We start from the raw sequence: 15,656 nt of genomic DNA, 5'->3' as shown, positions 1-15,656 counted from the left end.
CTGGTTGTACACTAGTAACAACATGCTGTATGTAGTAACACTGGTATTACACTAGTAACAACATGCTGTATGTAGTAACACTGGTATTACACTAGTAACAACATGCTGTATGTAGTCTGTATGTAGTAACACTGGTATTACACTAGTAACAACATGCTGTATGTAGTAACACTGGTATTACACTAGTAACAACATGCTGTATATAGTAACACTGGTATTACACTAGTAACAACATGCTGTATGTAGTAACACTGGTAGTACACTAGTAACAACATGCTGTCTGTAGTCTATATGTAGTAACACTGGTATTACACTGGTAACAACATGCTGAATATAGTAACACTGGTATTACACTAGTAACAACATGCTGTATGTAGTAACACTGGTATTACACTAGTAACAACATGCTGTATGTAGTAACACTGGTATTACACTAGTAACAACATGATGTATGTAGTAACACTGGTAGTACACTAGTAACAACATGCTGTATGTAGTAACACTGGTATTACACTAGTAACAACATGCTGCATTGTATGAGTCAATTGCATTTCCATTGCTTGGGAATCGAGTTGAGTGCTTTTTGCAGTTACACAAGGAATAGGAACTGCTCCCTCATCCTGTTGTGTAGGAATTAGTAATGTGTCAAAACGCCACCAGAGGGCAATGTGTCCAATGTATTCAACCTGATGTCACGTACCCGAGAGGTTTTTTAAGGGTCATCCATGAAACTCAAAAATGTGTGCGTGTGTGTTCCTTAATAGCGTATTACATCTCCATTACAGTGTTCAAATCCAATATCCAGCCTCATATCCACCGTCATCTAATAGTCTGTTCCTGTAGTTTCATAAGCAGCCCAGAACCACTAATACACGACCACCAGGACCTTCTCTCCATGTCCAAAGGAGAGTATAGTGACAGGGTGTCCTAATGTCTTATACTGTATCTCTAGGACCATCTCTCCATGTCCAAAGGAGAGTATAATGACAGGGTGTCCTAATGTCTTATACTGTATCTCTAGGACCATCTCTCCATGTCCAAAGGAGAGTATAATGACAGGGTGTCCTAATGTCTTATACTGTATCTCTAGGACCATCCCTCCATGTCCAAAGGAGAGTATAATGACAGGGTGTCCTAATGTCTTATACTGTATCTCTAGGACCATCTCTCCATGTCCAAAGGAGAGTATAATGACAGGGTGTCCTAATGTCTTATACTGTATCTCTAGGACCATCTCTCCATGTCCAAAGGAGAGTATAATGACAGGGTGTCCTAATGTCTTATACTGTATCTCTAGGACCATCTCTCCATGTCCAAAGGAGAGTATAATGACAGGTTGTCCTAATGTCTTATACTGTATCTCTAGGACCATCTCTCCATGTCCAAAGGAGAGTATAATGACAGGGTGTCCTAATGTCTTATACTGTATCTCTAGGACCATCCCTCCATGTCCAAAGGAGAGTATAATGACAGGGTGTCCTAATGTCTTATACTGTATCTCTAGGACCTTCTCTCCATGTCCAAAGGAGAGTATAATGACAGGGTGTCCTAATGTCTTATACTGTATCTCTAGGACCATCTCTCCATGTCCAAAGGAGAGTATAATGACAGGGTGTCCTAATGTCTTATACTGTATCTCTAGGACCATCTCTCCATGTCCAAAGGAGAATATAATGACAGGGTGTCCTAATGTCTTATACTGTATCTCTAGGACCATCTCTCCATGTCCAAAGGAGAGTATAATGACAGGGTGTCCTAATGTCTTATACTGTATCTCTAGGACCATCTCTCCATGTCCAAAGGAGAGTATAATGACAGGGTGTCCTAATGTCTTATACTGTATCTCTAGGACCATCTCTCCGTGTCCAAAGGAGAGTATAATGACAGGGTGTCCTAATGTCTTATACTGTATCTCTAGGACCATCTCTCCATGTCCAAAGGAGAGTATAATGACAGGGTGTCCTAATGTCTTATACTGTATCTCTAGGACCATCTCTCCATGTCCAAAGGAGAGTATAATGACAGGGTGTCCTAATGTCTTATACTGTATCTCTAGGACCTTCTCTCCATGTCCAAAGGAGAGTATAATGGTTTAACTATTCACCTCTTCATTTCAACATTGAAGAAGTTTAGCATCCATTTACCCCCACATAGAGGAGAGAGCTTACCTCCTCGTCTCGCTCTCTCTATCTACACTGAACAAAAATATAAACGCAACATGTAAAGTGTTGGTCCCATGTTTCATGAGATGATATAAAATATCAAAGAAATGTTCCATATGCACAAAAAAAGCGTATTTCTCTCAAGTGATGTGCACAAATATGTTTAAATCCCTGTTAGTGAGCATGACTCCCTTGCCAAGACAACTCATCCACCTGACATGTGTGGTATATTAAGAAGCTGACTAAACAGCATGATCATGACAAAGGTGCACCTTGTGCTGGGAAAAATACAATAAAAGGCGATTCTAAAATGTGCAGTTTTGTCCCACAACACAATGCCACAGATGTCTCAAGTTTTGAGGGAGTGTGCAATTGGCATGCTGACTGCATGAATGTCCATGAGAGCTGTTGCCAGAGAATTTAATTTTAATTTCTCTACCATAAGCTGTTTTAGAGAATTTGTCAGTACGTCCAACCGGCCTCACAACCACATGTAACCACACCAGCCCAGGACCTCCACATCCGGCTTCTTCACCTGTGGGATTGTCTGAGATAAGCCACTCGGACAGCTGATGAAACTGTGGGTTTGCACAACCAAATCATTTCTGCACAAAACAAACTGTCAGAAACGTCTCAGAGAAGCTCATCTGCGTTTTTGTCGTCCTCACCAGGGTCTTCACCTGACTGCAGTTCGGCGTTGTAACCGACTTCAGTTGGCAAATGCTCACCTTCGATGGCCACTGGCACGCTGTGTGCTCTTCACGGATGAATCCCGGTTTCAACTGTACCTGACAGATGTCAGACAGCGTGTATGGTATCGTGTGGGCAAGCGGTTTTCTGATGTCAACGTTGTGAACAGTGCCCAATGGTTGCGGTGGGGTTATGGTATGGACAAGCTTAAGCTATGGACAATGAACATAATTTCATCTCATTGATAGGTCATTTGAATGCACAGAGATACTGTGACGAGATCCTGAGGCCCATTGTAGTGCCATACATCCGCTGCCATCACCTCATGTTTCAGCATGATAATGCATGGCCCCATGTCGCAAGGATCTGTACACAAAGCCGAAAATGGCCCAGTTCTTCCATGGCCTGCATACTCACCCATTGAGCATGTTTGGGATGCTCTTGATCGACGTGTACGACAGTGTATTCCAGTTCCCTCCAAAATATCCAGCAACTTCGCACAGCCGCTGAAGAGGAGTGGGACAACATTCCACGGGCCACAATCAACAGCCTGATCAACTCTATGTGAAGGAGATGTGTCATGCTGCATGAGGCAAATGGTCACACCGGATACTGACTGGGTTTCTGATCCACACCCCTACCTTTTCTTAAAGGTATCTGTGACCAACAAACATATCTGTATTCCCAGTCATCTGAAATCCGTAGATTAGGGCCTAATTTTTTTATTTCAATTGACTGATTTCCTTACATGAATTGTAACTCAGAAAAAAAATTCAAATTGTTGTGTGTTGCTTTTATATTCTTGTTCAGTATATTCCTCTCTCTGTTTCCCTTCCCCCTTCTCCCCCCCTCTCTCCCCCTATCCTATCCCTCCTGTAGAATCATGGGAATTGTGTGCTCTGCCCGCGGCGCTCCGGTAGGAGGCGTGTGGTAATGATCTGCTCCTCGCTTGCCAGCATCGCCCCTCACAATTAATTCCCGCTTCGCCTCGCACCTCTCTCGGCACTCTCCAAAGAGGGGAAAGGGAGGCCCTCTCATTAGAGAACTGTGACATGCAGCAGTGTGTGTGAGCAGCAAGAAAGTCTCTCCTCCATTTTGCCCATGTTTGTTTTATGGGCTGCCAACATATCTGCTTCAGAGATGCTTCATCCATCCATGATTTTTAGGGGAGAACTGTGTGTTCATGTGTGTATGTACTATGACAGGGTGGTGTGTGTGTGTGTGTATCATCAACTCTCACCAATGCAGATGGACTGACTGACACCTCAGAGCCAGAGGTGCAGTTTCCACCCAGCTGGCCTAGTTGAGATGTTTCTACTTAGCTTGTGTTTTTGAACTTTTTGATGCGTTGAGATGATTACTTATTCACTGTTGATAGCTACCTGTTTGATGTTGTTCTTTACTGCGAGCCCCAGGCCAAAACCCCCAATACACACACCCACACCCACACTGGTGTTTTTACAATTAGACGAGGCTTCTACACTTTTGCTACAAACTCCATCCAACAATTAGTGCAAACAAAAATGATAAGAAATTGTTCCCTTTTAAATAATTTCGACACTGTCCTCTCTAGTTCTAGATGGGATTCTCCATCAACCACAATCCATGTGGAAATTATGTCTGGCTGTGCTCTGGTGTGTAGGCCTACCTGCATTCACTTCCTAAGTAAAAAATGGGACAATATCACAAAGTCCCCAACCTCAAACTCCCAGATGCATCTGAATCCAAATAAAACGGAAGCTGACAACGTGCAGAGACACACTGCATCTCAGAGAACACTGCTGCTCAGACATGCTATGGAGGTTACAGCGGTGGCAGTAAACTGTGTCTCACGGAGTCCACTCGTTGTAGGAGCGGTGCTTTTAGACTGTTTTCCTCTATTACATCGATTTTCTTTTCTCTCGCCATTGTGCTCGGTACCGATTTATACTGAGTCTGCCATTGTCGACTTTGTCTGTCCGAGTCTTCAATACCGGGATCCAGTCAGATAAATAGAAGCTAGTTATGGTTGAACGTTCTGACGGAGAGGAATCAAAAGTTGTGTTCATGTTGCTTGATGTTGATGTAAGATGATGATTCATTGTATTTGTGTGTGTGTGTGTGTGTTTGGGCGTGCAGGTATGCACGTGTCTGGGAAAGTGTGTGTGTTCGTGTGCTACATTTTTCAACTGATCCAGAATGTTTGTGGCTCAGCTCCTGCAGCCCGTAGAGCACTCATCACGTTTTGTGTGTACATTTCCAACCTTCTCTTTGAACCTCTTCCTGATCTAGCTGGCAGGCTTTTTATGATGATCTGTTTTCTCCATTTCATGGGGGACACCGTTGACCCTCCGTCTAGTGGGGGACAGCATGATGGAATATTGCTAGCCTGTCCTTCTCTATGACATAAAAGGAGCCACAGACACAGATGTACATCAAATGTGTTGACAGTACTGTCTTTTTACCTATGATCAGGTTCAAAACATTGCCAGGTTTTGGACAGAATGAGATGACCTGCTCTTTTCACTGAACATTTATTTCCCTTAACAGATAGGCCAGTGTTTAGGTAGTGCCTTTCCTGTCTTAAACTACCTATAGCAGACCTTCAGGTTAAATCATCAGATATTACACTACACCACAGCCTCTCCATCACTCCACATCTCTGACAGAGCACAGAAAGACGGTTCTGTACGGATGTGAAACATAACATAGTGGTGGATAGTAAGAAAATACCTTCTAAGAGCACAAGCACTGTGTGTAAAGACTTCCTGCGAGCAGAAGGTGTGCAAAATATACACGTTTGAAGCTTTGTCCTCCTGAGCCACATTCTGAGTGTGACTGGTTGGCTTAGCGTCGCGTCTCCAATGTCTTTGTATTTGCCAAGGCTGCTTTCTCACCTGCTTCCTCAGATGAGCACGGCGCCTCAGTGTTTGCTGATATTGGCACGGAGGCAAAGCGAGAGCACTCTCCCATTCTCCTGTGGTGTGTTCACTAGGAACCAAACAGAACCAAATGGAACGAAACGGGAGGGACCTAGATGAATTTGTCAAATAGAAACTCTCATTTCCATTGCAAAATGTTTCTGACTAATGATTATGCCCCTGTTCTATTGCAAACAGGGACACTTTGGCCGTTACACGTGGCAGTCACTTATTTAATGGTCCGTGCTAGCCGGGATCCTTGGGAGGTCCCTACCCCATTGAAGTTGAAATGTAAAATGGTACGGAAGGGTTATGTTTAGGGTAAGGGTTTAGGGTAAGGAGGTCCCAAGGAACCCAGATAGCACTGATCCTTGTTTAATGAAGTCAGACGTTGTTGTTTGAGAGAGCGTCTTGGTTTGAGGTGGATGTCTATACAACGCCAAATGTCAACAGCTGGCACTTGTAAGAAAATGATTAGGTAAAATGATAACTCAACTCCAAGAATTATTACATTTTAATACACTGATCTTAGTAAAGGAGACAGGTCAACTGTTGCGTAATACTAGTTTAGTGATAATTACGACATCTCTTGTGAATGTTAAATCATGGTCAGGTTGTATACTGGTTGTAAAAGGATGTTTTTAGATTCATATTTCACTGATTGTAAGACCAGAAAACAACTAAAATATCAACGCTGTCTTTATGACATCATCAAGAAATAGGAAGTCTTCACCTGGTTGTAATATGGTTCACGTCTTTACAATCCCAAACCAGTTTTGAACCCGATGATGATGTCCTTATGACGTCTCATGCCAAATTCTGCCCGCTGTGTAATGTGCCGTGTAGTTTCCAAACCTGGCATTGGTCTGGACTCTCTCACCCTTCTTCATACAAACACATCCAACCCTTTCTACCACAATAAGCTTCCTGTTTGTTATCTTTGGTCAGGTTAATCACCTTCTGGCGTCTAAGGAAGCTCTTCGTTGTTGCATTGTCCTATTGTTTACATCTGTGTGGCTGGTCATGTTTTGTTCTTTGTTTACACACTAGCCCTCCAACAACGTACTTTGCAACCACTGGCTGCCTTGAGGTTAGATGGAGTCATCGTTTCCATGCAGACTACAGCTGTGTCTCAATACACAAGGATGTTGTCTTTTGAGGCTGTTAAAATAGCCCTTTTAAAGTGCCATTTCCAAGGTATCTTAACATGCTGCTTATGGATTGAGACACAGCCTACGTGCCAGGAGTCATAGTTGGTCAGGTCACGGTGTCACTGTCAGCAAAGCTGCATGTTAGATCATTAAGGGTGCTGTACACACTCCAATTAAGCTGGGAAATGGTAGAGCGGTGTGTGTGTGCACTCACTCGTGCTTGTGTGCCCCAGTATATCAGAGAGAGATAGCCAGGGTGAATACAGGTGATCTGCATCATGTTGCCACAGATGGAAGGATAATGTGCGTGAGTTGAGACAGCACCATATATTACCTCAGAGGGGAGGGGGAAATGAGGCAGGTTCTAAATAAACACCAGCCAAGGTCGCTGGCGTGCTGAGGAGGCGCATCACTGTCGACGCCACTGCCGTGCAGTAATCTCCTCACACTGTTTGTTCCCTTCCCTGCCTGCAGTCAATCACTCTCACATTCTCTCTCTCTCTATCACTCTCTCTTTCTCTCTCACATTCTCTCTTTCTCTCTCACATTCTCTCTCTCTATCACTCTCTTTTTATTCTATACTTTCTGTCTCATCCCTCTTTCTCTCTCCCATTTTTCTTTCTTTTTCCCTGTTCTATCTCTCCCCCTTTCTCTCTCGCTCTACCTCTCTCTCCTCATGCTCTAGGGGGCTCAGGGGGATGCTAGTCTCCATAACAGGCAAACTGGATGAGCTCATCAGATGCACCTCCAGGATGAATAGCACTAGAACGTTGCTCCTCCTCCCCTTTCCATCTCGTTTTTTCATCATTCCATTGAGAAACAGCTCCAATGATAAGACTGTGCCATTCTATTTTTATAGAATTCATTAACCAATATTAGGAATAATTTCACGTCTTGTTTAACCTGGAGTGTAATTTATGCCCATACTTAGATGATTTTGTTGAATTGCCATTTATATACTCAGTAATTTAATTCATTTAAAGGGGCTTTGACAACAGATATGAGGACTTGGGAGAACAAGAAAGATTATGCTCTTTTCTCTCTCTCACAGACACACACACACACTCCCAGCCCGCATTGCCAATCCTCCCATGTCCAACCTCCACACGCCCAGGCCGCCTGGCCCAGCCGCCCGTGTCTCACATACCATGACCTTACTCCTCCTGGATCCCATTTCCATCGACTAAACGCTGGCTACACTTAAATCTGGCATCGTCATTATTAATTACTCCTTGGAGTTCACTTAAAATCCAGAGGAGGAGGAGGGGGGTGTGTGGTGGTGGGGGGATTCTGGGGCACACGGCCAGGAACAAAGGCCTGCCACGTGGAGCCCATTCCTCCCACAACTATCCTAGAGACACAGCCGCCCAGTTGAGACTGCTTCCTAATGCCCTGTGTGGCTTAGCGAGACAGAGGTTAGGACCACCTAGGCAGATTTCCCCAGGGGGTGTGGACGCTGGTAAGATGAAATGATTTTCAGTCGGTGATGGTTAGGCTACGTAGACACAGATGTGATGTGTACATGTGCAGCGGCTGATACTGATGGTTTACACGTAATAGAAGGGTTAACCAAGAAACACTCCCAAAGGACTAAGGGCTCTATTCAATCCGTAGCACTGAAGATCTGCTCTATATTGCGATTGACAATTAAATGGCAACGTTCCCGTGGCCGCGGAGACTCATTCGCTCACGGTAAACGCTGCATATGTCGGCTCAATCGGAAATGACCTTTTAATTTGACCTCTTATCTTCCGCGATACTTCGGCAATATGGATTGAATCCAGCCCTAATTGGAGGCAGAAATAAGAGCATACGAGTAATGTTGAGTTATAGCTAACCACCACATGGTTCCCTGTATCCAACGACAAGGACCGCTGTTGTTTATATTAGTAATTGTTCATGAGGGGGATCTCTGTGTAATGTAAGCTCGTAGTAGGATGCATGACTTGGCAATATTAATGTACGTATCATCTAAAGATTATTTTGAGAATAGGTTGCATGGATTTCTGTATAGGCTAAAGGCAACGGCTACACTGCCATCAATACAATTTTGTCGGTATAGTGTAGTTACAGCATTAGCCTACTACACAAATATAATCAACTTTCTACATATAACTACAGAGGTAGGCCGTGTTGAATGAAATGCCAATTTGGCTTGTTCCTTACACTGGCGAGTGCCAACACTATAAATTAAAATTATGGCAAACCATTAGTACACGTCTCCTTTTATAGAATAGGCCACACTGGCATCCCACTGGCTCAGGCAGACAACTTATTCAGGAGTGCGGATCTAGGATCAGATCCACCCTGTGCATACAATCGTATTCATTATGATCTAAAAGGGAAAACTGATCTTAGATCAGCACTCCTCCTGAGAAATTTCATTAATATGGGCCAATGTATTTGACCGTTTTTAGGTGCACTACTTGACCAATAGTATATATTTTTTTATTTGTTTTAACCTTTATTTAACTAGGCAAGTCAGTTAAGAACAAATTCAGATTTACAAGGACGGCCTACACCGGACAAACCCGGATGACGCTGGGACAATTATGCGCAGCCCTATGGGACTCCCAATCATAGCCGGTAGTGATACAGCCTGGGATCAAACCAGGGTGTCTGTAGTGACATCTCAAGCAATGAGATGCAGTGCCTTAGACCGCTGCGCCACTCGGGAGCCCCAATATGGACACCTGCTCATTGAACATCTCATTCCAAAATCATGGGCATTTATATGGAGTTGGTTCCCCCTTTGCTATAACAGCCTCCACTCTTCTGGGAAGGCTTTCTAGATGTTGGAACATTGCTGCGGCAACTTGCTTCCATTCAGCCACAAGATCATTAGCGAGGTCAGGCACTGATGTTGGGCAATTAGGCTTGGCTCGCAGTCAGCATTCCAATTCATCCCAAAGGTGTTTGATGGTATTTGAGGTCGGGGCTCTGCAGGCTAGTCAAGTTCTTCCACACCAATCTCGTCAAACCATTTCTGTATGGACCTCGCCTTGTGCAAGGGGGCATTGTCATGCTGAACAGGAAAGGGCCTTCCCCAAACTCTTGCCACAAAGATGGAAGCACATAATCATCTAGAATGCCATTGTATGCTTTGGCGTTAAGATTTTCCTTCACTGGAACTAAGGGGCCTAGCCGAACCATAAAAAACGGCCGAGACCATTATTCCTCCTCCACCAAACTTTACAGTTGGCACTATGCATTAGGGCAGGTAGCGTTCAACTGGCATCCACCAAACCCAGATCCAATGGTGGCGAGCTTTACACCACTCCAGACGATGCTTGGCATGGCGCATGGTGATCTTAGGCTTGCGTGTGGCTGCTAAGCCATGGAAACCCACCTCATGGAGCTCCCGATGAACAGTTATTGTGCTGATGTTGCTTCCAGAGGCCGTTTGTAACTCGGTGTTGATTGTTGCAACCGAGGACAGACGATATTTATGAGCTATGCACTTCAGCACTTGGCGGTCCCGTTCTCTGAGCTTGTGTGGCCTACCACTTTGCGGCTGAGCAGTTGACACGCTTAGATGTTTCCACTTCACAATAATAGCACTTACAGTTGACCGGGCAGCTCTAGCAGGGCAGAAATGTGAAGGACTGGTGTGGCTGAAATAGCTGAATCCACTAATTTGAAGGGGTGTCCACAAAAGTTTGTATATATAGTGTATAACTGTGAAGGGTAGTCCTTCACAATGGAATACATTTACATTTTTAGTGTATTTAAACTTGTTTTACTTTTTAAACTATAGATTTATGAAGCATATGTGTATACAATTATGTAATTTACCCATTCAATCATTCTCCATAATCAGTGCTTACTATTGCCACAATCTCTGGGAACTCCGGGAAAAAATTTGCTCTGACTGGGGAAAATCGATTTGAATGGTCATCCAACTCGGAATTCCAGCACCGGAACTCGAGCCTCTTTTTAGAGCTCCGACTTTCCGACCTGAAGATCACTGACGTCATTATTTGACTTCGTATTTTTCGAGTTCCCAGTTGTTGTGAATGTTGCAGATAGCTCCAGACGTTCTGTTAATTGCTCCGCTCATTGTCTTGGCTGATTTGTGGGAGTGGCTAATTGCCGCACAGGTGTCTGTCATTTGTAATCAGGGGTGTGTGTTGCTGTCTGTTTGGGAGAGCTTTGTTTTAGCCGCAAGCAATTTTTACTTTAACTTTTTACTTTTACCGTTTTAAAATAGGCTACTTATTTAAGTTTATTTTCAAGACATTTTAAAGTTGACAAGTGATCTGACAGCTTTGTCACTAATTATAACTAAAGGTAGATTTCGGTCAAATTGAGATCAACTTCTATTTGGGCAAATAGCCCAGATCTATTGAAATCGTATTGTGTTGGCACTTTTCATGCATAGTCTATTCATGAAATTAATTATCTTGAGTTTGAGGGATGTTTAATAATTTCAGGCTAGCCTACACCACCAACTGCACATCTATAGGCCTAATTTGTGTTGGTTGAATGATTTGCTCGGTAATTGATTGGCGCCATAATTTCATTATTCATTACATTACCATATTTCACGTGCATTAGCGAGAAATTATATTCCATAATATTGTGAAAGGAGTGCATCTCACATGGGCACATAGAATAAATGTGCCGTGCATCCATGTGTTTCTACGCGGGAGCCATGCATTTGTGGCCATCGGGAAGGATTTATAGCCTAATCGTGATGAATCCCCGTGGTGGCACGCGCAGGTCTTCGTAATTATGGCAGTCGTTCTAACCGAGAGGGGAGAGAGAAAAAAACACCCTGATAGGAGGCATTTTATCTTCATCACTGGACCGCTCAATTCCAATTAATTTGACAAGATTTCCCTCACGCGAAGCGCAAATCCCTATTAAAAGACGCATACTGTAAATGACAACCCTCTAAACGCTTCGCGTGTCCGAATGAAATGGAAGAGGAGAGAAAGGGAACGACAAAAGGTTAAGACGCAGCTTCCCGGAGTTATTTCCCGGCAGAGCGCCCTAAGCCACAGTCATTGGCCCTAAGCCAGCCCCCTCCCGAGTGCTCCTAGTGTTTCTATAGTAATTTCTAACCAATGATCAGTAGGTGTCCACATCCTAGCTTCCTCACCTCAGCACCAATCAGCCACACACAGCGACAGGAGACAGCACGGAGCTAACACTCGGCAGCCACACACAATACACCTCGGACCAAGCAGAGGAAACACCTACAACGCACCGTTATATCCCCCCTACAGCGCCGTGGTTTTATAATAATAAACCGTTTTTTCTTCTTCTAAAAAGCTCGATAAGCTATCGCTTTAAGTTTGCTATTTTTTGTACTTTTTTCTCAAGCCAGGAAAATAAGTCTGTAAACATGCTCCTTTTGTTTTGAGCGCTCTTTTTCAGTGTGGCTGTGCTCTTCCCACATCCTCGCGTTATTTAATATCTCCATCGCGCCTTGCGGTAATGTGCCGCTCTGTGTTGGCAGCAGACTGCTAGGCGTCTGGAATCTCTTCTCGCCAGGAACCTGGTAGGTAGGTGATGCTCTTCCATTTTACCCAGTACAGGCAGCGTCATATTATATTTTCCATGCTTTTCTGAGACTGCCCCCCCCCCCCCCCCGATTTACGTCGGCTAAAGCTGGCGGTAAAGTGATCCAGGCGCTGTCGGATTGATTGTAACGGTTTATTTGTACTGTCCAGAGCCTTCTATGGATTGTTCCTGCATGACCTTTGGTCTCCGAGTGTCTCCGACAGACCAGACTAGCGATAATTAATGGAAGCCACAGCAGTCACACAAGGGCTCGTCAGTCGTCATCGGACGTACACTACTGTGGTCCTCTCTCTGTCTCCCTCTCTCGCCCTCCCTCTCTTTCTCTAAGTATCGAACATTTCTGTCTTTCCAAAGTTTGTTTACAGGCTGAGAATCGATAGTCGTGACTTGATTGCCTTTGGGCTGCCTATTTTGCTCCTGGGGTGAATTGATGAAGTAATAATGACTGCGAGCAGGGCCGATCATTGAGGCATGGACGGTTTTGTTTACTGGTGGCGGTGGGGTGCTTTTGGGATGGCACACCATGGCATGTTTTTTGTTTCCACCTACTATCTATCTTATCTATCTATATTATGCATTTGTATGGATATTTGCTTCATATTATCGGGTAGGCTGTCATTGTGTTCAAACCGTTACTATTACATTTGTTTAATATTGTGATTTTAGAAAAAATGATCTATTTTAGCTTTGTCCTCAAGTTGAATATTAATAAAACAAAAACGGTTAATCCATTATTTGGCATGGATTTCATAATTCAGGAATTTCATTTTGTGGTAGAGGAGATGTATGCACAATTACTGCTTGCTGGGCAGTTGTATATATGTTCTCTCTCAGTGGTTCCACTGTTCCTGTGTGCATATTTATCATTCATTTTGGGAGCTAGCTGTTGGGTTGTACCATGGAAGAGACTCAAAATGCTTCAGTGTTTACCCTCAATGGATTGGCTTTGGCAATTAAACAAAGAATGAAAGAGCCTGCAAAAGTTAATGGAGGGAGGGGGAAAGAGAGAAGTGTCTAATGGGGCTTTTATCAGTGCAAACCAATTCCAGACAGACTGGGGGAGAGAGAGGGAGAGAGGGAGGGAAGAGAGGAAATGGATTCTCCCCCCTAAGGCACTTGACACTACGGTTGTCTGTGGAGGTCTGTCTGTGGCTTCACGGGTTGGATTGAAATTCACCAGTGGTGGTCTCTCTCCGCTGTCATTGTCATAGAACCCGGGATCCATGAATGAATACCAGGTGCTATTAAGAGGCCGAACGGGAGTGGGTTTACATGGAAGAGACCTTATGGCTTTAGAAGAGCATCAGTGATGGTGAAGATAATGTAAAATGTTGTCCCTCGTGAGGTGTTCAATGTGCACATTGTTTTGGAGACTGTAGAGCATCAGAATAATGTCAGAGATTTTGAAAACAGGTTGGTTTTGTGTTGACGTTCCAGAGCAGTTAGTTTCAGGGAGCATGGATGATACTTTTTGGTTGAATTTTGTGCTTATATTATTAAAGTGACTGGTGTGGTTTATATCCCGTCCATATGTATTTGTTTATCCTCTGCCAGAATATACCATCAAATACATAATTGATAAGACTTATTTCAATATATCCAGGCATCCTTTGACAACCGTATTAAAAACAATCTCTTGATATTCTCTCTGACACGAAGCTAGTGTTGTCTTCTCGAGCGTGCTAATTCCTGTATCCCGTTATGACATGTTGGTGTGTCACAGCTATTATATTATTGTCACCAGATAAGGATCTGCTCGCAATAGTTTGAGATGCGTTTCATTATAAAATAGTCCGAAAGAAGAAAATGAATGACATTTGTCAAACGTCTTTCATCAGCTTTTTATCTCATGGAAAAACTTGGAGAGAAAATGGAAATTGATTAGGCTGAGGATGTTGTTTTCCTGTTGTATCTGTAATTGTTTGTTCTTTGTGTTCTAGTGCTGGAGGAGACAGAAGCAGGATGGTAACATATTGTTGGTGGTAACCAGCAGCTTCTAGTTTGACGAAGGCCACCGTTGACGGCGACCCCGGACTCTTCCCCAGTGAACCCTGCTCAACCGTCCCCCAGCCATGTCTAATATAAACAATGCTCTCTGCATTGAGAACGGACAGAACGCAGACGTGTCTCTCTTACAAAAGGATAACCTTCAGAACCTGCAGAACCTGCAGAACTTGCAGAACCTCCAGGATGGTGGATTAAGCCAACTTTTGGATTATAACGCCGAGATGGAACGGTACCGCTCTTTCGCAAACTTTTACAAAACCAACGGCGCGTTCGGCCAGACGGCCAAGATCGCCCGCATCACGACCCCCATTTTCCCCAGTGCCCGGATAGGCATGTCCCCGTGGAACTGCGATAACGCCATGCTCTGGGGGAGGAAATCTGCAACAATAAACCCTAATAGGACCAGCATGCACAGGAATGACTCCCAGAGGCCGGGGAAGCATGGCGTGCCGCCAGAAACGCTACAGCAAATGGCAAATAATAATTTCCTCTCTACCTTATCCCCCGAACACTGCAGACCTTTAGCGGGAGAATGCATGAACAAGCTGAAATGCGGCGCCGGCGAAGCAGAGATAATGAATCTCCAGGAACGTGTCGGAACTTTTTCCGCCATTCCGGCTTTAGGGGGCATCTCATTACCTCCCGGGGTCATCGTCATGACAGCCCTTCACTCCCCCGCAGCCTCGGCAGCCGTTACAGACAGTGCGTTTCAAATTGCCAATCTGGCAGACTGCCCACAGAATAACTCCTCTGCGTCCGGCGGGAACCCGGCGAAGAAGAAAAGGAAGCGGTGCGGGGTGTGCGCGCCCTGCCGGCGGCTAATCAACTGCGGCGTGTGCAGCAGTTGTCGGAACCGTAAGACGGGCCACCAGATCTGCAAGTTCAGGAAATGTGAGGAGCTGAAAAAGAAACCTGGCTCGTCGCTGGAGGTGAGAAAATAGAACCAGGAAACCAGGGGGGGCATTCACTCCCTCCCCCTTTTCCTTTATTTTGTTATTATCCTTCTCTCCCCTCCTTCACCATCCTCCCTCCCTCCCCGCACTCCCAAGTATTAACCTTTTCATCCAGTCACGTTTTCTAAGCCCTTGAAAATAGTTTCCATGCCCACCCATGCCTGAACATCCCCCCGGCTTCTCCAATCTGCCTACCCGCCTAGCCTAATTGGCAGTAATTAGGGGTGTTTGTGCGGAGCGCAAGCTGAGCTTGGCTCAGACACC

At 44.5% G+C, this 15,656-nt stretch overlaps 1 protein-coding gene across 1 annotated transcript; it reads left to right on the top strand.

Moving 5' to 3' along the window:
* Positions 1 to 11,699: 11,699 nt before the first annotated feature.
* LOC135532988 (CXXC-type zinc finger protein 4-like) lies at positions 11,700 to 15,368 on the top strand (the record flags this gene model as incomplete). The annotated part of the gene is made up of 2 exons (XM_064960399.1): positions 11,700 to 12,413; positions 14,373 to 15,368. A coding segment is annotated over exon 2 (864 nt), but the record flags the coding sequence as incomplete, so codon positions are not given.
* Between the last annotated feature and the right edge of the window lie 288 nt (positions 15,369 to 15,656).

This window comes from Oncorhynchus masou, unplaced genomic scaffold, assembly GCF_036934945.1.
Source record: "Oncorhynchus masou masou isolate Uvic2021 unplaced genomic scaffold, UVic_Omas_1.1 unplaced_scaffold_2143, whole genome shotgun sequence".
Taxonomy (NCBI): Eukaryota; Metazoa; Chordata; class Actinopteri; order Salmoniformes; family Salmonidae; genus Oncorhynchus; species Oncorhynchus masou.
Note: the sequence above shows the minus strand (reverse complement) of the source record. Positions and strands in the feature narration are given on the sequence as shown.